The sequence below is a fragment of the Urocitellus parryii genome, chromosome 6 (genome assembly GCF_045843805.1).
Source record: "Urocitellus parryii isolate mUroPar1 chromosome 6, mUroPar1.hap1, whole genome shotgun sequence".
Lineage (NCBI taxonomy): Eukaryota > Metazoa > Chordata > Mammalia > Rodentia > Sciuridae > Urocitellus > Urocitellus parryii.
Window position 1 is genome coordinate 126,795,957 of NC_135536.1, and position 22,923 is coordinate 126,818,879.

At 39.6% G+C, this 22,923-nt stretch overlaps 1 protein-coding gene across 1 annotated transcript; it reads left to right on the forward strand.

The window, feature by feature from the left end:
- Window positions 1-18,978: 18,978 nt before the first annotated feature.
- Magel2 (MAGE family member L2) lies at window positions 18,979-22,593 on the forward strand. Its single transcript, XM_026411928.2, has one exon. It carries the CDS (start codon window positions 18,979-18,981, stop codon window positions 22,591-22,593), a length of 3,615 nt encoding a protein of 1,204 aa, XP_026267713.2.
- Window positions 22,594-22,923: the final 330 nt, after the last annotated feature.

The following is a 22,923-nucleotide window of genomic DNA, read 5'->3' on the forward strand; positions in this document are numbered from 1 at the left end:
TTTAGAGACAGGGTCTCACTGAGTTGGCTTAGCATCTCAATTTTACTGAGGCTGGCTTTAAACTTGCAATCCTCCTGCCTCAGCCTCCAGAGCTGCTGGGATTATAGGCATGAGCCACCAGGCCCAGCTAGTGTAGAATTTTTTACTATGTAAAATAAGATTTTGAAAAGTATATAAAGAGAACATAATTCAAACAGATGGAAATTCTTGTCATCCGAATTTTGATGTGTTCTATTTTTGATGTGTCTGTTTCTATTCTTTCATTGATTCATTAAAAAATAGGATAATTACTGAGCATATATGATGTTCCTTGTTCAAGGAATGTGGGCTACAACACTGAATGAAGGATATAAAGCCAATACCTGCATTAACCACATAGTTTCATGGGAAAAGAGAGATAGTACAAATTAAAGAAGTACAAAAAAATCAAGTGATAAATTCTAAAGAGATGACAACAAATATGAAGATATCAGAAAAACCTGTCTGAGGAGATGGCCCTTGAGCCAAGACCTGAAGAAGTGAGAGAATAAGTCATGGGAATTATTTGGTGAAGGAAGAGAGCATTGGGGACATAGAGCATAGCTTTTGAAATTGTCTGGGTGCTGGGACTGGACTCAAGGTCAGCAAGATGGAATTGGGTAAGAGAGATGGAATGTGGTATGGAGCTGGCCAGGGTCATCTTCCACTACCTCGCTTACATGTATCATTCAGAAAAATCTCTTTATACACACAACATTTTACCTTGGTTGTTTTCTTTATTATTTGTTTTAAGAAATACAGTAATTTCTTATCCAGGCAGAACCCAATGTGCAACTGATATTGCTGTGTCCACTCCCTCACCACCTATCATCAAAGATATGTCTTTAGAAGAAGCATTAAGGACACCCTTGCTGGGGCTTCATCTTAGCTTGCCCTGAGAGACCTCAGAAGAGATAATGTCGATCCTGATAACTGCATTCACAGCAGTACAGCACAACAAATGGAAACTCAACCCCCAAACCCTCCCCACTAGTTCAAGAAGGAATTGAGATCTCTTAAGGCAGTTAGTAAAGGGTGTGGCTGAACTCTTCTGCCACCTTGTGACTGATTCCATTTTTCCCTTCTCATAAGATTCATGCTTCTCTAGAAACTCTTGTAATAGGAATTTAATTTTCAGGAAAGCCTCATACCAGTGACAAAATATAGGGGGATGAGATGATGTGGACGACTTCTCAACATATAGAGAAACCTAAGGAAGTAGTGAGCAATGCAATGGAGGGTGGGTAGCAAGAAATGGCCTTGGGACATGTACATTTCATGAATGCCTGTGAAGTGGACAGGACAGAGAACCAAGGTTAGGTGTAGAAAGGAGGATCTCAGGGATGGAATGACATTACTCCCTACAGGCCTTTCCTTCTTTTAACTCCACTTGATTGCCTGGATCTTCTGTATAAAAATGCCCAAGCTTTAATAGTTTTGACATATCATTTATCTGTGTATTCACTGTAGATCAAGAGTATACTTCTGTGGTCTAACCCATTTGGGAAATTTACCGCCCTGCCCATAGTCAACTCCATTTCTTCTTCCCAAGAGCGTCACACTAAAATCTACCCTCACACTTTCAAACTCACCCTGACCTCCTTTGTGAGGAAGTCTAGATGATGTCAGAAGCCCCTTCAAGGCTTTATCCTAGTATTGTTTAAGAATGATCCAGCTTCTCTGCATTTTTGCTTTTTATTGATATAAATACATCCCATCTCCTATACAATAGAAATTGTCCTTCAGCTCACCTGGGCACATTCTCAGTCTCCTTCTCTTTATTTCATAGACCTATGTCCTGAATATATTGAGTGCTTTCCATTACTGGCTGTAACAACAGTGCTCTTTGTCACATATTTTCCATTATGTTCTGCACTGAGCATTTCACAACTCAGGACACAGATATGTAACACTGTCTGATAGTGGAGTGTAGTAAAATTGTTCAAAGTGTCATTATAAATTAAAACAAGCAGGGAACCACCAACAAGTCTTGGTTAAAGCATTGGTATCATTATTTTTGATCCTGTCATATTTTGAAGTAGCATGCACACTTTGGGTAAATATTTAATGAAAAATCATGCAATTTCAAAGAAATTCAGGGTCAAGCAGGGTCATTAGAGTGGTATTTCCAATTATATTACACAATGATGGATCTCCTGTTTTGGGGGTATTATTTGGCTGAAAAGTTTGGGAAAGTATTACACTTCTAGGGTGGGAAGCTAAATTCAACTTTAATCATGAGAGCAATATGGATAAACCATGGAACACTTCAGAGAAACCTAAATGCATTAAATTCTAGAAATGACAAGACCTTCCTAGGAGCAGAGGCCCATGGCTTCTTTGATCTCTAAGGGTAATGCAGAAATCTGAACAAACCTCTCCATACATGGTTATAACAAGAAAACCAGCCAAATGATTAATAAATTTTTATTAGCTCCACAGATTAGAATTTTGAGGGGTTTGAAGGAAATCTAAATCAACCTGCCATATCTTTCCTTCAGGGCTTCCACTAACCGCTGAGTGTAATACATCAACACCTGGGGGCAGAGCAAAAGAGATGAAGGCTTTCCAGGGCTTTTCCTTGAGGGCAAGGTCATGGCTAAGAGAAAGCTGACCAGGAGAGCTGAAAAGACCCCCTGAAGTGCACAGAGCCTTCCTGAGTGCAAGGCAGCAGCCTTTAGGGACTGTGCATAGAAAGAGAACACTTAACAACAGTCCTTTCAGAGGTGCACAAAAGCTTCATTAACTGTGTGTCCCTAGCCTGATGAAACTCAGAGTAGTGGAGAGAAGGGCAATCTCCTGAGGCTAAAAAATCCAGCAGCAGAGCTGGGAAGTAAAGAAAACTCCCCTACTCAACCAGAATATTGGCAAATTGGTTTTAAAGGAAGAAGGAAAAGAGAAAGAGAGAGCAAGAAAAGGACAGAAAGAAAGCAATTTTACATATTCATAAAACAAGCAGCTGAGCCTGATGCCTAAATATATGAAGTCTTAATGGTCTTAAATTTGAAGCTCTGCTTAAAGGAATTTCTTTCTCTCACCCTGAAAATATGTTAAGCCATTACTATGAGTCTGATTCTAAGTATAGTGGCAAGAAATCCCAGATCTAACTCAACCTCATGTTAGATTAGTTCCACACTTTAGTAGTCTGACAGAAGAAGTATTTTACCTTGTTTTTTTTTTTGGGAGAAAATACTATTTATTACAGCTTCTAATATTTTATACACATTGTCTTCCATACAATAAAAAAAAATTTAAGAAGATGTGGGAGAATGTGATCCATGGATAAGCAAGGAAATGGCCATTTAAAGTAGTCTGAGATATAATATAACTGTATTGGCAAAACAAGACTTTAAATTAATATAATCAATATGTTTATGCCTATAATAAAAAAGAAGATAACATGCATGAGACAATGAGAGATTTCAATTGAGAGATAAACTATATAAAGAACAAGTGGAAACAGGATAATAGAAAAATACAATATCAAAATGAATAATTCATTCAGTGGGTTTAAGAGCAAACTGAATATAGCAACAGAACAAAGGATCAATGAGAATGAAGGTAGATCAGTGGAAAATAACCAAATTGAAAGACAGGGAAAAAAAAGAAAAAGCATGAAAGAGTATTCAAGATCCATGAGGCAGTATAAAAATATAAATATGTGTGATTGGAGATACAGGATAGGAGACAAGATAATAGAAATTATTATTTGGACAGACAATGGCCAACAGTTTTGTTAAAATTGTGAAATGTATTAACCTACATATTCAGTAAGCTCAGTGGATCTTAATCAGACAAACACAATGCTTATTATTATCAAACTGCTGAAAATGAAAGATAAGGAGAAGTTCATAAAAGAAGCAGAGGAAGAGAGAATATTACATACAGTTGAGCAACAATAAAAATGGTGTCTTATTGATAGGAGACAACCAAACAACATATTTTTAAAATTAAGTTTATTTTAAAAGATATACTTAGGAACACAAAAATTGAACATATTAATGAGGTATAATGTGATGTTTTGATACATGAATACATTTTGTAATCAGGTTAAGCACATCTATCTCCTTAAACATTTATCACTTCTTTATGATGAAAGTATGTAAATGTCTTCTTCTAGCTGATTGAGATATACAATACACAATTACTGTATGTATCCCCCTACTGCACAATACCACACTAGAACTTTTTGCTCTGAACTGCAATTTAGTTCTTTGATTTATCTCTCCCCTTACTTTCCTCCCCACTACTCTCCCAGCCTCTGGTAATCACCATTTTACTGTCAACATCTATAAAATCAACTTTTCAAATATTCTACATGTAAGTGAGATCAGGTAGTACTTGTAGTCTTTCCAATAAACAGAACTATGAAAATTTGGTATCCATATACAGAAGAATTAAATCAGACCCACATCTCAAATCAACTCAAAATGAATTAAAGAGTTAAATGTAAGAATTAAAACAAAATCCTAGATGAAAATATAGGGGAAATGCTTCAAGACATTAAAATGGTCAAGGGTGTTGTGTTTTTGTTTTTTTTTTTTAGAAAACTCCAAAAGCACAGGAAACAAAAGCAAATATAGACAAATGGAATGACATCAAACTAAAAAGCTGCAGAGTAAAGGAAAAAAGAGACAATGTATAGAGTGAAAGAAATTATGTGCAAACTATTTCTTACAGATATCCACTATGAGAAATGCTAAGGAATGATTTTCAGGATGAAGGGAACTGATACTAGATGAGAGTCTGAATATGTAGAAAGAAATGAAGGAAATCAAGGTGTGTATGTGTGTAATGAAAACATATACAATCATGTGACATGTAAAAACTGGGATGCATTCTGAGAAATGCATCACGAGATGATTATGTCATTTGCAAACACCTTAATGTGTACTTACACAAAGTAAGGCTGCTAGGATATCACTAGGCAATACAATCTTATGGAATTACTCTCATATATGTGGTTTGTCTTTAGAAAACATCATTATGCAGCACAAGACTGTAATGTAAAAATTTTTTAAAGTTATACATATGTATTAATAAAGTATATATTTAGTCTTATTTTCTTCTTAAAAGCAAAAGATGGAAGAGCACTAATTCTTTCCTTCACACAAACCTATTTGAACCTGAAAAATAATGATCAAGAAACTACCAAAAAGAAGAGCAATAAGTGTTGGTGTTCTATTGCACAGAAGTTGATGCTACGTAAGAATATTGTAGCTTATTATCTAAAATAACTAGAAAAGTGACTTTTTGACATTTACTGGAAAAATGGATGGATCTGAATATTATCATGCTAAGCAAAATAAGCCCATCCCCCAAAAGACCAAAGGTGGAATGTTCTCTATGATGTATCAATGCTAACACACAAAGGGGAGAGGGGAAGAATAGAAATTCAGTAGATTACACAAAGGGGAAGGTAGAGAATGGAGGGGGACAGAAGAAGGAAAGACCATATAATGATTCTGACAGAACCATCCTATGTACATATATGAATACATGTGTAACTAAAAAGAAAAACAATTTAAAAATAAAATAGGTAGAAGAGAGGATTCATGAATATTTTGATCATAAAGAAACAATAAATGTTGGAGATCATGGATAACATAAATATTCTTAATTGATCAATATACAATGTTTAAATGTACCAAAATACACTGTGCCCCACAAAAATGTACAATTATCATCTGTGAATAAAATAAAAAAATTAAACCTGAGTACCCAGGTGTGGGTTCAGAAATCCCATGCCTTTGTTTTTGTTTATCAATTAAACATTACTACTCCACTGAATCTTATAGTATTTCTTCCAAACTAGCAGGTAAAACCTAGAGATTCTCCTCAACTTCCCCATGCCCATTTAATAAGGACATAGAGGTGAAGAGGGTCCTAGGACCTATATTGGCATTGCTTCCACTCATTACCTTAATGAAGATTAAAAAATATTTGGTCACCCATACTTACTGAATCTCCTTGTCATTTCCTCCACCTTCTGAACATTAACAACTGGTTATCTTTTTCATCAAGTGGCCAGGCATTGGTTGTTGCCCAGTAAATCTCCAATTATCTAGGCTTCTCCTGAGCAAAATATGAAATGTGTTCCCAGTCATAAATGCCTTTAATCAATCCTCTTTGTATAACAATCCTGATTTCAACAAATGCTACATTCTATCACATCTAGAAATCTTACTGTTGCATTTAGTCCACATATCTTTCAAGACATTTAAAAAATCATCAGAGAATAATTTTTCTCCTGAATAATTTTGAGCTATGGTTGGTTGAATCTGTGCAAGAACAACAGGTATCAAGAGCTATGATGCCCTTCAATAGATGAATGGATAAAAAAAAATGTGGCATTTATACACTATGGAGTATTACTCTGCATTAAAAAATGACAAAATCATAGAATTTGGAGGGAAATGGATGGCATTAGAGCAGATTATGCTAAGTGAAGCTACTCAATCTTTAAAAAACAAATACCAAATGACTCCTTTGATATAAGGGGAGTAAACAAGGACAGGGTAGGGACGAAGAGCTTGAGAAGAAGATTTACATTAAACAGGGATGAGAGGTGGGAGGGAAAGGGAGTGAGAAGGGAAATTGCATGGAAATGGAAGGCGATCCTCAGGGTTATACAAAATGACATATAAGAGGAAAGGAGGGGTAAGACAAGATAATACAAATGGAAGAAATGATTTACAGTGGAAGGGGTAGAGAGAGAGAAGGGGAGGGGAGGGGAGGGGAGGGGAGGGGGGATAGTGGAGAATAGGACAGACAGCAGAATACATCAGACACTAGAAAGGCAGTATGTCAATCAATGGAAGGGTAACTGACGTGATACAGCAATCTGTATACGGGGTAAAAGCGGGAGTTCATAACTCACCTGAATCAAACCGTGTAATATGATGTATTAAGAACTATGTAATGTTATGAACGACCAATAAAAAAAACCCTAAAAAAATAAATAAAAAAGCAATTCACCAGTCCATAGTCCACATTTTAAAAAAATGCACAGGTTGGGGGAAGGAAGAAAACTCCTCTTTATATAAGAATACTAGCTAATAAATGTGGAAGGGATGACAGAATTAGGAAAAATTATGATTTTGCAATTACAGTTGTTTCCCTGGATTCCTGATTCTGTGGATTCAACTAACTTCAGATTGAAAATACTTAGAAAAAGAATTATGTCTGTGATGAACATGTATATACTTTTTTCTTGTCATTATTCCTTAAACAATATATATATATTATATATAACTATATATAACTATATATATATATATATATATATATATATATATATATATATATATATATAACTATTTACAAGGCATTTACACTGTATTAGGTATTATATAAGTAATCTAGGGATGACAAAAAGTATATGAGAGGATGTGTGTAGGTTATATGCAAATAGAATACCATTTTATGTAAGGGATTGAGCATCCTGCAGATTTTGGCATCCACAGGGGATCCTGGAATCAGTCCCCATGATACTGAGGGACTACTGTACTAATATAATTCTTACTACAGTAAGGATGAGCACTGGCTATTAAAACTACCAAGTTAAATTTATTTGGGAATCAGTTAGCCAAGTGATTTTAAAGTATCACTCTATAGATTGTTTACTAATTATGAGTATATTTGTCTGGAGAGAAATGGAATGTAGCCAACTAATCAAATTTACTATCACCAATAATTAGATAAGTCAACACTATGTGCCTCTTGATGTGGCCAATGTGGTATGACCCCATGGATATGCCATATGACCTATCCTTTTCAAAATATTTAACCTGAATCCAATCATGAGGAAGCAGTTGGAAGTGTTTTTCATCCAGATTATAGGACATGCTAGACAACTGACCTGGACTTCATAGATGTCAATGTCATTCATGACCAAAGAGGTAGTGTGGTGGGTGATTAAAGATACTAACTGAACATGACAACCAAATGCAATGCATAACTTTCGATCAGATTGTGGGTCCGAATAAAAAATAAATTATAATAAAGAATATTTTGGAGAAAAAAAAAGAGCTATGATGATTCTCTGTTAATTTTTCTCCATTTTTATCACCTTATAACCTATATCATAACATAGTTATACTATGGTTATGGTCTGTTCACACTAGAATGTGATCTATAAGGGGATAGAGATTTTTGCTTTATGCTTCACTGATGTATTTCTAGAAACTAGAAGACTACTTAGTATATAGTAGTTACTCAACAAAAATTGTTAAGTTAACTCAAAATGATCAGTAATGTACATGTGTGCTTATCATAGCTTAATTCATACTATTTAATATAGTATATTTTATATATAATTTTTTCCCTTTTTGTCTCCAGTGTTTCTCTTTTTCTTTGTTTCTCTCTCTCACTAAACTTTTCCTCTACTTAGCTTCTATTTATTTTTTATTATCATTATTTTTGAGGAGGGGTACCAAGGACTGAATTCAGGGGAACTCGACCACTGAGCCACACCCCCAGCCCTAATTTGTATTTTATTTAGAGACAGGATTTTACTGAGTTGCTTAGTGCCTCCCTTTTGCTGAGGCAGGCTTTGAACATGGTTCCCTGTCTCAGCCCGCTGAGCCATTGGGATTACAGGTATGTGCCACTGTGCCCAGCTATTTATTAGGTATCAAATTGGTGCTTTATACTTATGCATAAAAGCAAAATTCAATGTGATATATTCATAAATGCACATAACATAATTTGTTCAATTTTATTTTGCAGTTCCTCCTCTTTCCCACCCCTCTTCTCTCCCTATTGATTCCCTTCTTCTATTCCACTGTGATTTTTTTTAAAGCAACTGGCTATTTAAATTAAATACAGTTATGTATAGATATAAAATAAGAGAAAATAAGAAGGCAAAGGTATGAGAAGCTTAAATGCAATCATACAGTTATAGAGCCCTTATTCATGAAGTAGATAGTATTTTTTGAGATAGTGCTAAATTAAGGATGCATTAAGGATGCATTTTATAATGTGTAAAGCAAAAGAACCATTGCAAAAAAAGTATAAAGCAAAATAACCATTGCAAAAAAAGTATAAATCAAAAGTCTATACAAGAGATAAAACTGGTTTCTAAAATGTTTGATTAATCCTAAATGTACAACATAAAATAGATAGAATATAGAGGAAAAATACCAATATATAATTAACTTATACCCTACTCTATCAGTAACGACATTAAATGTTATTCAAATAAGAATTCTTTGGGGCTGGGAATGTGGCTCAAGCGGTAAGGCGCTTGCCTGGCATGTGCGGGGAGCTGGGTTCGATCCTCAGCACCACATAAAATAAAGATGTTGTGTCCACTGAAAACTTAAAAATAAATATTAAAAATTCTCTTTCTCTCTTCTTTCTCTCTCTCTCTCTCTCTCTCTCTCTCTCTCTCTCTCTCTCTCTCTCTCTCTCTCTCTCTCTCTCTCTCTCTCTCTCTCTCAAAAAAAGAATTCTTTGAAACAGGCAGAAATTGAGAGAATGAATTGTTTTACAATCACAGTATGAGTCTGATGGTTAATTTTATGAGTGAATTTGGGCTGGGGCTGTGGCTCAGTGGTAGAGTGCTTGCCTCGCATGTGGGGAGCCCTGGGTTCCATCCCCAGCACCACATAAAAATAAATTAATTAATTTTATGAGTGAATTTTTCTAGGCCACAGGTGCCCAGATATTCAGTTCAACATTAATCTGAATGTATCTGTGAGGGTGTTTTAGATGAAACTGGCATTTAAATAAGTAAAACGAGTAAAGCTGATTTTTCTCAATAACATTGGTTGGCCTCCTCAATCCAGTTGGAGTTCAGAATAAAAAAAAAAAAATCTAACTCTTCCTTCCTTCCTCAAGTAAGAGAAAATTATTTCTTCCTGATGAACTTCTATATGGAATATCAGCTTTTTTTCCTGCTTTTGGATACAAACTAAAACATTATTTTTTTTTTACTTTATCCCATAGCCTTTAGCTTTCACCACCAACTTTCCAGCTTCTTGAATCTTCTCAAACTGGAACTAACCATTGCCTATTCTTGCTCTCCATCTTTATGACACTCACTCTGCAGATTTTGGGACTTACAAGTCTCCATAATTGCATGAGTCAATTCCTTATAATAAATCAATCTGTCTCCCTGCCCTGCCCTCCCTCCTTTCCTTCTCTTCCCCCCCTTTTCACACACACACACACACACACACACACACACACACACACACCAAACATACACAGAGATGCTTCCTGATTTATGGTAGGGTTAATTCCTTATAACCCACTGTAAGTAGAAAGTACCATTAAGTTTAAAACTGCCTTAAAAATACCTAACCTATCAAACATAATAGATTAGCCGCCGAGCCTACTTTAACAGGCTCAGAATACTTACATTATCCTGTAATTGGGCAATATCATCTAACACAAAGCAACAAAGTGTTTACTGTCTCTTGGACATGCAGATGGTCTTTTCTAGACAGACATGATGAGATTAAAAAAAAATCACACACACACAAAAAAATATATACGTATATAAAAATGCCGGCAACACAGAACACTGTAGAGTATCTATTGTTTCCTTTTCTGATTACATGGCTGACAGGTAGCTGCAGCTCACTGCTACTGCTCAGCACTGTGAAAGAATATCACTTATCACTAACCAAGGTAAATTCAAATTGCAAAATTAAAGTATTGTTTCGCTTTTTCACCATTGTAAAATTGAAAAATTATAAGTCAGCTCATTGTTAGTCCCTTTTTACAGGCTGAATGTTAGAAAGATGCAAAGAAACAGAAGATATAATAACCAAGCTTAAGAAACTTAGCATGGCTGTGTTGGTGTCAAAACAAGAATAAACCTGAAAACAGGAAGCATTAACAGAGATAAGGGAGCATTTCATAAAAACTAATGGGACAATTAATAAGACATCACAAACACATACACAATATGTACAACTCATAAGAGAGCTAATGGTATGTTAAGTTAAATAGCCAAGCAAAGTAGGAGAAATAGACAAATCCACAACCATATTTGGAGATTTTATCACAATTCTTTGAATAATTGTAGAGCAACCAGATTAAAAACTCAGTAAGAATATGGATGATGTGAACAACTAGTGCTAAATATGTTTATAGATCTATATCTCCCAATATCAGAATACATTTTCTGTTCAAGTACACACAGATTGCTTTTCAAAATAGACCAATGCTAGACATTCAAGTGAGTCTCATTGTTTGAAAAGACTAAGTCATATTGAGCATGTTTTGTGATCACAATCAGATTAAATTAGCAATTAACATTATTAAAATTTGTATAACATAAAACAATATTTAACACTCCCACATGTTGGTGCAGGAACTGACTTTCTTACTAAGATTCCTAAAGTGCAAGAAATAAAATCCAGAATCAATAAGTGAGACAGAATCAAATTTTAAAAGCTTCTGCACATCAAAGGTAACAACTAGGAGCATGATGAGAAAGGGAAAAGATTTTTGCCAGCTACTCCTCCAACAGGAGATTAATATCCAGAACATACAAAGAACTAAAAGAAAAAACACTAAAAATAAACAGCTAAAGAAATGGGTAAAAGATGTAAACAGATACTTCTCAAGAGGAGAAATGCAAATGGCTAACAAATATGTGAAAAAGTCCAATATTCCTAGCAAATGAAAAGATGCTTAATGTCAGGGGTCAGCAGGGAATTCTAAATTAAAGTAATAAGGCATCACTCTATACATATTAGAATGACTAAAGTCCAGAACAGTGAAAACATAAAATGCTGACAAGAATGTGGAGTAAGAACGACTCTCACTCATTGCTAAGCGAGAATGAAAAATGGCACAGATGCTTTGGAAGACAGTTTTGTCAGTTTTTTACAAAACTAAATATATTCTTACCATGCGATTTGGCAAGCAATTTTACTCCTTCGTGTTTACCCAAATGAGTTTAAAACTTATGCCCACACGAAAACCTTTCCATGAGTATCTATAGCAGCCTTATTCCTAATTGCCAAAATTTGGAAACAGTGAAGAAATCTTTTAATAGGTAAAAGGGAAGACAAACTGGCACATATGCATAATAGAATATTATATAGCAACAAAAGAAATTACTAACATGCCAGTTAATTTTTTAAGCCAGATTTATTCATAATTGCCAAAACTTGAGCAGTGATCAAGATGACCTTTTATGTATTTACTTTGTTATCCATAGGGAATATGTTTAAGGATCCCAGCAGATGCCTAAAACCACAGATAGTATACACACTATTTCCTCCACAAGCATACCTATATAAAGGTCTAAATTATCAATTAGGCACAATAAAAGATTAAAACAATAACAAAAATATGAAACTATTATAACCCTCTACTGTAATAAAATTGTTAGCAATTGTTTTGGGGACCATTATTAAATAAAATAAATGCTACTTGAACTGAAGTACTGCAAAAGTAGGACAGTAGGCAACCAAGATTATTAAGTGACTCAATTATTAAGTGACTCAATAGTATATATGGCATGGATACACTAGAAACAGAGATGATTCTTGGGGGGCACAGTGGTGTGGGATGTGCAAGAATCATCTTTCCATTCAGAATGGTACACCATTTAAAACATAATTTTGTATTTCCAGAATTTTCTGTTTAATATTTTTGGACCATGATTAACCAAGGAAAGTGAAATTGTGAATAAGTGAAGGCTACTATACATGAGATTTTCTAAAAGGCAAACCCTTGGAAAAATCAATAACTGCCAGGTGTTAGCAGGCAGAGTACAGGGGATTTTAGGGCATTATTCCCTAGACAACATAGTATAACAACTATTTTCATTATTATATTGATGTAATTAACTTGAGATAATTTAAAGCATACAGAAGAATGTGCATAGGTTATATGAAAATACTATCCCATTTTACATAAAGGACTTGAGCATTCTCAGATTTTGATATCCATGGGAAGGTTCGGGCAGCAATCTCTCAGGCACATCAAGAGATGAGTGTCTGATATTATAAAAGAGGCACGACTATGAAAGCAGTAGAAAACCGGTGTTTGCCAGGGATTCAACAGGATAGAGCACAAGGTAGTTTTAGGGCATTCAAATGATTTCGTATTATAATGTACAGTCATTTGTTGTTTAACAATCAGAATGCATTCTGAAAAATCACCTAATTAAGACATTCATCATTTTGCAAACATATTAGAGTGTACTTACAAAAACGTACTGGGTAGAGCTTGCTACATGTCTCAGTCATGTGGTAGGTAGTCTCAGTAGGTTGTTGATTAAAGCAGGGTTATACAGTGCATTGTTGTAGTGATGAGTGTATGTCATTACACATTTTTCATAACCCATTGAACTACAATATCACCCAGCCATACCACTACTAGATACATATCCAAAAGAAATGAAATCAATATATCAAAGAGACACCTTCACTCCCATGTTTATTGCAGCACAATAACCAAGACAGGAAAAAATGTGTCCATCAACAAATGAATAAAGGAACTATAGTATGTGTACACAATGTGATTCAACCACAGACACACATAAAAAGAATAAAACTCTGTCATTGCTGCGACATGTTATGTTAAGTGAAATAAACCACTCACCCAAAGACAAATATTGCATCTTTTCTCTTGTAAGTGGAAGTTTAAAAATTGATTTTATAAAAATAAACTAGGATAGTGGTACCTAGAAACTAGAAAAGGGTTGGGGAGGGGATAAAAGGAACATGAATAACAGATAACAGAATATAGTTAGATAGGACCCAGTTTTAGTGCTCTACGGTCCAGTGAGGGACTATAGTTTAAAACAATTTGTTATATTTTAGAACAAGAAGAAACATTTTTTTAAATTTCTTAACACAAAGAAATGATAAATATTTAAGGAGATGGAAATGCTTATTAGACTGATTTGACAATTATACATCGTAGACATAGAATAAAGGGTGAACCCTAATGTACACTGTGGATTTTACTTAATAGCAATATATCAATTTTGGCTCACTGATTGTAATGAACATACTAATTCAATATGTTAATAATAATAAGGGAAAGAGATACACAAGGGAAATCTCTGCAGGTGAGAGATCCACAGAGAAGTTTCTGAACTTTCCCTTAAATTTTCTGTAATCTCACCACTACTCTAAAAATTTGTCTGCTAATTATAAAGTAAAACCATTAACAAACCCCCACAAGGACACAACATTTCTCATCCCCTGGAATATCTAAAATAAAAATGTTCAACAATGTCAATTTTGACAAGGATGCAAAGCAATTAGTAATCTCATACTTGCTAATTGGAGTGAAAAAATGTACAATAATTATTTCACATTCACTAGAATGACCAAATCAAAAAGATTAACACTACAACATTTTGCAAGACTGTTGAGTATCTGCAGTTCTCTTCTATTCTGATTGTGTAAAATGATCTAACTCTAATATGGGGAACTGTCACAGTTTCTTATAAACAAACATTTACCTTTTGACCCAGCCATTCAACCCCCAGTTATTTACCTAAGATAAATGAAAACATATGCTTAGAAAAGACCCGCAAAAGATTTCAGTCTGACATTTTTCATAATAGCACCAAATTGTAAATATCTCAAATGTCAAAAGGTAATAGATAAAATTATGGAGTTATAATGGAATTATTTTCAGAATTAAAAAATATAGAAAACTTTCAGTATATACTTACATTTTTTTTTCATAGACAGAGGTTTATTTCAGAAGGTTGGCAGATACACATTCAAGGGAGAATGTGAGCTTTCTCGAGAGTGAGACCAATACATACTTATATTTTAAAACTATTCTGAACAAAGGAAACTGGGTACAAAAAATGGCATGTACTGTGCCGTTTCTATTAAATGAAATTTGAAAACAGGCAAAACAAGTTGATGATAAAAGAAATCAAAGTGTTTGGGAAGGTAGAAAGTCGAAAAAGGAAAATGATAACTTTCTTTGATAATGAAAATATTTGTCTTGTTTTGAGTATTTGTTACTTGGTGGCAGAGCTAATTAAACAGACTATTTAAAGCTGCGCATTTCATTGTAGGTTAATATATCCAAGTTTTATCCATGCATTTATTTATTTTGAGATAGGGTGTCCCTGTCCCTATGTTGCTGAGGCTTGCCCTCTCAGTCTTCCTGCCTTAACCCCTTGAGTAGCTGGGATTACAGGCATGCATTACTGCACTCTGTTTAAACAGTTTAAAACTAAACATATCAAGAGAGGAGTAGGAATGTATCCAAATTTCAGAAAAAAGTTTGGGCAGCTCTGGTGTAATTGTTAAGAATGCTGGCTTTGACAACAAACATACCAGGCTTTAAATCTGGTTTCTGTCATACATCGCTAGATTGCAGACAAGGCAATTAACCTTTTGAGCCTAAATTCTTGACATGTAAAATGAGACCACACACATGGATTTTGTGAAGAACTAATAGATAGTGTATGTAAAGCTCTGAGGATGGTATTTTATCAAATAATAAATATTCAATATATGATACTTTTACTATTTTAATGAAGTCTTTTCAATTCTTCTTTCAAAAACATTTTATGTCTGTTATCTCTTGTGCTTTGTTAATTTTCCTGCTCAGCCTGTCTTTTTGGAGAATACTCAAGACTCTTTCACAGCTTTGGATTTTTTTTTTCTCTTTTTCAGTGCTACAATCAGCACGACAGCCCCACACCACTCATGTTCCCGGCAGAAGCGAATACACAGTTATCTGCGTCAGTAATGACCAATATGGATTTTTAAACAATGCAATGATGCCTTATTGCTCTAAAAATACCATATTGAATATCCTTATGTGCTGAACAATAAGATCTTTCATCAGATTTTATTTTTTTAATCTAGTTTTATATACAGCATATTACCGGACATCTAGAGAATATTTAACAAAAACATTTCATAAATAACCAATTTTAGAGTTTATGAAAACTATAACTGCTTGTTTTACTCACAAGTACTTTTGGCAAATCTAACAGCTATCGAGAGGCAGCTCTGGTGCTAATCTTACCTTTCATTCAACAGCCCCTTACTAACCATTCAAAACAATCTAGGATGCAAGAGTAAAAACAAAACAAAACAACAACAACAAAATAAACAAGGCTGCAGCCTGATCTCAAGTCAACCATTTTCCTGCTGTTACGACTCTATCCTTAGTTTTCCTTCCTCCAATTTTTTAAAATTATTTTTCACACCTCTGTTATATACTAATGCAGTTCATTGAAAGTCTTTTTCAATCAGAGGACCGACAGATGCCAACATTTCACAAGCATTTTGTCTTTGTGTCCCCTTTGTTTCTACCACCCTTGAATTTTCAAGCTGTTTTATAGAGAAATAAGGAAGGGAAATTTTGACAATGCTTGTCACAGACTTGTTGAGGAAGAAGGCTATCCACACTGAAGGGTGAATGCACAAGAAGAGGTATTTGTACAGACCTATTGAGGACTTGTGGTCTGAATGTCCTTCTAGTCTCAGGATACATTGGGTTTTGCTGTTTTAAAGATGATTAGTTTTCACAATGGGGCTGTATGTCCTGTGGCTGCTGGGGAGTATTTGATATTGGGGGTAAGCAATTTATAAGTAGCTAAATTGAGCTCCTCAAGTGACCTGGGACTGGAAGCATCCATTGCCTAAAAGAGGCAGATACATTTTTTAAAGAGGATAAACTCAATATACCCACTTTACTGGCTTCTAAGAATCATCGGATATATAAACCCCAATTTTTCTCTCTTAGTTCATGAAGGTAATCAAGGAGTGGCAAAGCTGCAGATGTATGAGTTGCTTATATTTCATTTCTAATTACACCTATATGGTTTACTTTGTTTCTCTGAATTATTTTTAAACTGTTCTTTCTTGTGTGTTGCCTATTGGTATAAACTGGGGTTCTTTTCACAGAATAGGTTTAGGGGGAGTTGACATTGTGTGGCAGTACTATTCATTGAGTTTCAGCGTTGGTGAGGATAGATTGGTCCTACTGGTAGCCATTTATCCTGTGGGATGACCCACAGCATGGTGAACCATAGGTCAAACCTATCACAGATCTGGAAAAAAATGGGAGAACTTAATCTCTGATTAATTTATACATTTGGGTCAGAGTAGGAAAAAGTATGCTTTAGTGAGGGCAGAAATGTCATAAGTTGAGAATGAATTGTCTCCCCAAAGTATCCACGGTCAGAAACAACATGTAACTGATTGATAGTAGGGGAGCAAGAGAGTTATGCATTTGAGTTGGTCCCACTGAGGAGTTTCTCAACCCTTATGCAATGAGAGACTCGTATGTGAATCTGGGCTATGAACCCAAGGGAAGGGACTGAAAATCGGGAAGCCTAGGGGCATCCATTCTGTAGAAACAGCTTTCTGTATACAAAGCTCTGTGATTTCTAGCCTTCTCTGGGTATGCACAGGAATGATCTATTATCAGGGACCCTGAAAAAACCACTTGTCTTTGAAAAGAAGAGGTTACTGAAATAATAACATCCCTTCAATGGCCAGAAAATCACTGAAACCTCACATCAAAATTCTACTACCATTTTTAAAGGTTTAGTAACATTTAGAGTGTGTATATGTCTTCCTTTGGATTCATAATTACCCAATTTTGAGAAACACTGTCTAATGATAACTTAGGAGTGGGGTGTAGCCTTCATCATCCTCTTCCGCCCCCTTGTGGCATTTTTTTCTTCACTGTGGACTCTTGCCCTAGGCTGAAAACAGCCCCTTGTAAATGAAACATCCTTGATATTTATTACTTTGTAATATTCCAGAAAACTGCCCAAAACAAACTAAGATTGTTAGTTTGTTTGTGGCAGAGAGTAGTATACTCTCACTCAGTAGGTTTCATGTCTTCTGCTTTATCTGTTAATGTATCATCTGCCTTGTTTGTAAATTATTTTTTATCCACGAGTAGTTTATCCAGAAATCTTGTTCTTTAGTCTTCATCCATTTTTCTTCCTATTTGGATTTACATATCTGCTCGTTTTCTGGCACATTTCTCTTGTTTTTATATTAAAAATTTCTTTCTCACTTCATTTCCTCCTCTTAGCCATTTCACAAGCAGTTTCCCCGATATTGAAAATGCTACCTTTCACTGATTTCTGGCACATCTTAACTTCCAAGATTCCTTTGCTTTCTCCCTCTACTTTTTGCCATGATTTTTCTCTGCCTCTAAAATGCCTGTATTCTTCAAGATATGTGTCAGGAATTTCACTTTAATGACCTTCTTCTGCAACCACATTCACTCCCACAGCTGTTTTCCTAAATAGTTAAACTGGACTCCTAGCTCAGAAATCTTACCATTATACCAGTGTGCCTCCAGGGCATCTCTGTGTGGCTGTCACACAGCACTAGAAATGCCCCATGTTCAAGTCAGTACTCACGGATTGCTTTTCCCATGTGCCTTCTACTGTTCCCCTGAGAGAATAAACTACCCCAGAAACTTCCCTCAGAGACCTGCATACCTTCCCTATTTCTTTAACTCCTGCATTAAATTATAATAGCTGTCTAGTATAGCTGCGGAGTCTCTCTTACGTCAATGTGCTTCATAGCTGAGCTCAGACCACACAGTCTCCCCCCTTTTGGATAGCTTCCATGTTGCCAGTGGTCTGTCCCCACTTTATACTGCAGCACAGTGATTTTTCTAAAACATAAATCTGTTGCTGTCACTCCCCTGTGAAAACTCATGCATGAAGAGTCTGACTGGGCTGCATTTGGGGGCGGGAGGGAGTGAGAAGGGATCTTGTGTCAGCCAGGACTTTGGTAGACGCCCCTCTGCTCTATCCACTTGTGGTGGTCGGGGCGGGGAAGGGGCGGGATTGAGCCCCCTTCCCCCCTCCTTCTTACTGCGGAAAGCTGCAGAGCGAGCAGCACTCACTTCCTATTCAGCATTCAGCAGGGAGGGAGCTTCTGAACAGCCACGTAGGCATTCTCTTCTCTCTGGAGGAAAAGGCCCAGCAGCTGTCGGAGGAAAAGACCCACCAGCTGTCAGCCAAGGGACATGTCGCAGCTAAGTAAGAATCTGGGTGATTCGAGCCCTCCAGCGGAGGCCCCGAAGCCGCCTGTCTATAGCCGCCCTACGGTTCTGATGCGGGCCCCGCCTGCTTCCTCCCGGGCTCCTCCGGTCCCTTGGGATCCACCTCCTTCTGACTTGCAGGCTTCCCTGGCCGCTTGGCAGGCACCTCAACCTGCCTGGGAGGCTCCGCAGGGCCAGCTGCCTGCCCCGGTGGCTCCGATGCCCCAGCCTCCTGCCCTGGGGGCCCCAATGGTCCAGGCTCCCCCGCTGGGGGGCCCGATGGGCAAACCTCCGACTCCCGGAGTCCTGATGGTCCATCCTCCCCCTCCGGTTGCCCCTATGGCCCAGCCTCCAACTCCGGGAGTTCTGATGCTGCATCCATCTGCTCCCGGAGCCCCTATGCCTCATCCTCCTCCTCCGGGGACCCCAATGTCTCACCCTCCCCCGCCTGGGACCCCGATGGCCCATCCTCCCCCTCCTGGGACCCCCATGGCTCATCCTCCCCCTCCGGGGACCCCGATGGTGCCTCCACCACCTCCGGGGACCCCGATGGCGCATCCTCCCCCTCCGGGGACTCCGATGCCTCATCCTCCTCCACCCGGGACACCGATGGCGCATCCTCCACCTCCTGGGACACCGTTGGCTCAGCCTCCAGCACCAGGAGTCCTGATGGCCCAGCCTCTGACGCCGGGAGTCCTGATGGTCCAGCCTCCTGCTCCAGGAACCCCGATGGCCCAGCCTCCACCACCGGCAGCCCTGATGACCCAGCCTCCACCTTCTGCAACCCCGATGGCCAAGCCTCCAGGTCCTGGTGTCGTGATGATTCATCCTCCAGGGAGAGCTCCGATCATCCAGCCTCCAGTCTCAGGAGCACCGATGGCGCAAACAATGCCCCCCCCCTCACAGCCTGTGGCTACTTGGGCCCCACAGGGTCAACCTTTGATCCTGCAAATCCAATCTCAGGTCATAAGGGCTCCTCCACAGGTTCCCCAAGTCCCGCAGGTCCCCCAGGTACAGCTGGCCACACCCCCTGGGTGGCAGGCCACCTCTCCAGGGTGGCAGGCACCCCCTCAAGGCTGGCAGGCCACGCCCTTGACCTGGCAGACCACCCAGGTCACCTGGCAGGCACCTGCAATCGCCTGGCAGGCACCACCACCTGTGCGCCAGGGGCCCCCACCCATCCGGCCCGGCCCCCCACCAATACGCCCTGGCCCCCCTCCTGTGCTACGCCAGGCACCACCTGTGATCCGCCATGCCCCACCTGTGATCCGCCAGGCCCCACCCATGATGCGCCAGGCACCACCACTGATCCGCCAGGCACCACCACCCATCCGACCAGCTCCACAGGCTCTGCCCACCCAGCCACAGCTCTGGCAAGCCCTGCCACCCCCACCCCCACTGCGGCAGGCCCCGCAGGCTCGGCTGCCGGCCCCGCAGGTGCAGGTGGCACCGCAGGTGCCTACGGCACCACCAGCTACGCAGATACCTGTGGTGCCACCCGCTGGCCCGCAGGTGCCCCAGCCAGTGCTGCCGACCCCGCTGTCTGTCCAACAGGCTGCCCCGCAGCAGGCTGTGCACTGCCCATCCATCATCTGGCAGGCCCCCAAAGGTCAGCCTCCGGTGCCACATGAGCTGCCGACATCGATGGAGTACCAGGAGGTGCAGCAGGCGCAGGCACTGGCCTGGCAGGCGCCAAAGGCACCCACTCACTTCTGGCAGCCCCTGCCTGCCCAGGAGGCCCAGGGTCAGGCCCCTCGGATCGTCCAGCTGGAGCAGCAGCAGCCCTTTCGGGGGGCTCAGGCCTCCCAAAAAGCGGGGCAAATCCAGCTACCCACCCAGCAGGCCCAGCCCACGGGCTCGCAGGCAGAAATGCCCGCATTGCAACTCCAGCCTTCTTGGCAAGGCCCACCCCCCATCTTGCAGGCCCAGCCCGGAGCCCCCGTAGGGGGGGAAAATTTTCCCAGGGGCTCCGATAGATCACTCATGACTCCATCAGGAGAATCCAGGGCCTCTTCTATAGAACCTAGGGGCTCTTCTAAAGACCGTAGGACTTCATCGAAGGAAAAACGGGCCCCTTCAAAAGACCGCATGATCTTTGGAGGCACCTTCTGTGCTCCAAGGGCAGTGTCAGCTACCAGAGCACACCTGCCAACTGCCTGGAAAAATTTGCCTGCCACATCAGAGACCTTTACTGCCACCTCAAGGGTCTTTCCATCTACCTCCCACTTCCAGCCTGCCTCTTCTAATGCCTTTAAAGGCCCATCTGCCACCTCGGAGAGCCCGAGGTCACTGCCATTTGCTTTGCAGGATCCGTATGCCTGCACTGAGGCCTTGCCTGCTGTCCCGTGGGTTCCACAGCCTGATGTGAATGCCTCACAGGCATCCAAGGCAGTGCCCACCATCCTGATGGCTACAGCAGCTGCACCCCAGGCAGCTGCCACCGTGCAAGAAGCCTCCAAGACCATGGAGCCACCACGTCGCTCGGGAAAAGCTACCCGGAAGAAGAAGCATCTGGAACCTGAAGAGGACAACAGTGGCCATAGAATGGCCATGCGTGACTGGCAGGGCCCACGGGCCTGGGAGAATCCCAGTTTGTATGACTGGGAGGTGCCAAGCTCTGTCCAGGTTCTGGGTGACTGGGAGTGCCCAAACACTCCCCGTGGCATGAATGGCTGGGAGTGTCCTAGTACCTCCAGGATCCTGAGTGGCTGGGAGGGGCCCAGCACATCTTGGGCCCTGAGTGCTTGGGAAGGCCCAAGTACCTCAAGGGATGTGGGTCACTGTGAAGGCCCATATAGCCCTCAGTCCTTGATTATCTCTGAGGTCCCATGTCTCTCTCAGGGATCCAGTGCCATCCAGGAGGATCCCAAAGGGGAGACTCAGTCATTTTCTCCCCCAAATGAGAGAACAAATGCATTGGTGCAGTTTTTCTTGGTCCAGGACCAAGTCAAGGTGCCAATCCAGCACTCGCAGATGGTGAATGTCATCATCCGACAGTACAAAGACGAGTGCTTAGATATCTTCAGCCGTGCCAACGATAAGCTAGAGTGTGCCTTTGGCTGTCAATTGAAGGAAATTGATACCCAAAACCACTCTTACGTTCTCATCAACAAGCAGGGGCATTTTCAAGGTGGTTTCTTTGCATCCTATTTAGACCGGCCCAAGTTTGGCCTCCTGATGGTGGTTTTGAGCCTTATCTTTATGAAAGGCAATTGTGTCAGGGAGAATTTGATCTTCAGTTTTCTGTTCAAGTTAGGGTTTGATGTCTGGGGGACACATGGTCTCTTGGGATACCTGAAGAGGCTCATCACCGAAGTGTTTGTGAGGCATAAGTACCTAGAGTACAGGAAAATTCCTTGCACTGAGCCAGCAGAATATGAGTTCCTCTGGGGGCCCCGAGCGTTCCTCGAAACCAGCAAGATGCTTGTCCTGAGGTTTTTGGCCAAGCTCCATAAGAAAGATCCACGGTGCTGGCCATTCCATTACCTCGAAGCACTGGCAGAGTTTGAGTCCGAAGATTCGGACGAGGATGAGTCTGAGCCTGAGCCTGATGCCAGTGATAATTCTGATGACCCCACCAGCAGTCCCCCTCCCCAGTAATTGGTGTTACAGATCTTGTTCCTTTGGGTCCCTAGTCAGTGTCTATTTACAGGGTGGGGTGGGGGGCACTTTGTTTCTGGTGTTTTGTTCCAGTTTCGTGTGTGTAACTTTGAATTTTGAATCTGGTTTTGTATCTGCCAAAGCTTTGTGAAATTTCATGTGGTGTTGATTTTAATCTGCTACTGTTCTCTGGTATTTTGGCATCTGTATTTTTAAGTGAGATCTGTGGTTCTCTGTTTTGTGTTATAATTGTTATGTTTTGGTATCAGATTTGTGCTGGCTTTGTGAAATGAATTGACAAGCTATTCTCTCATTCTGGTACAGTTTATG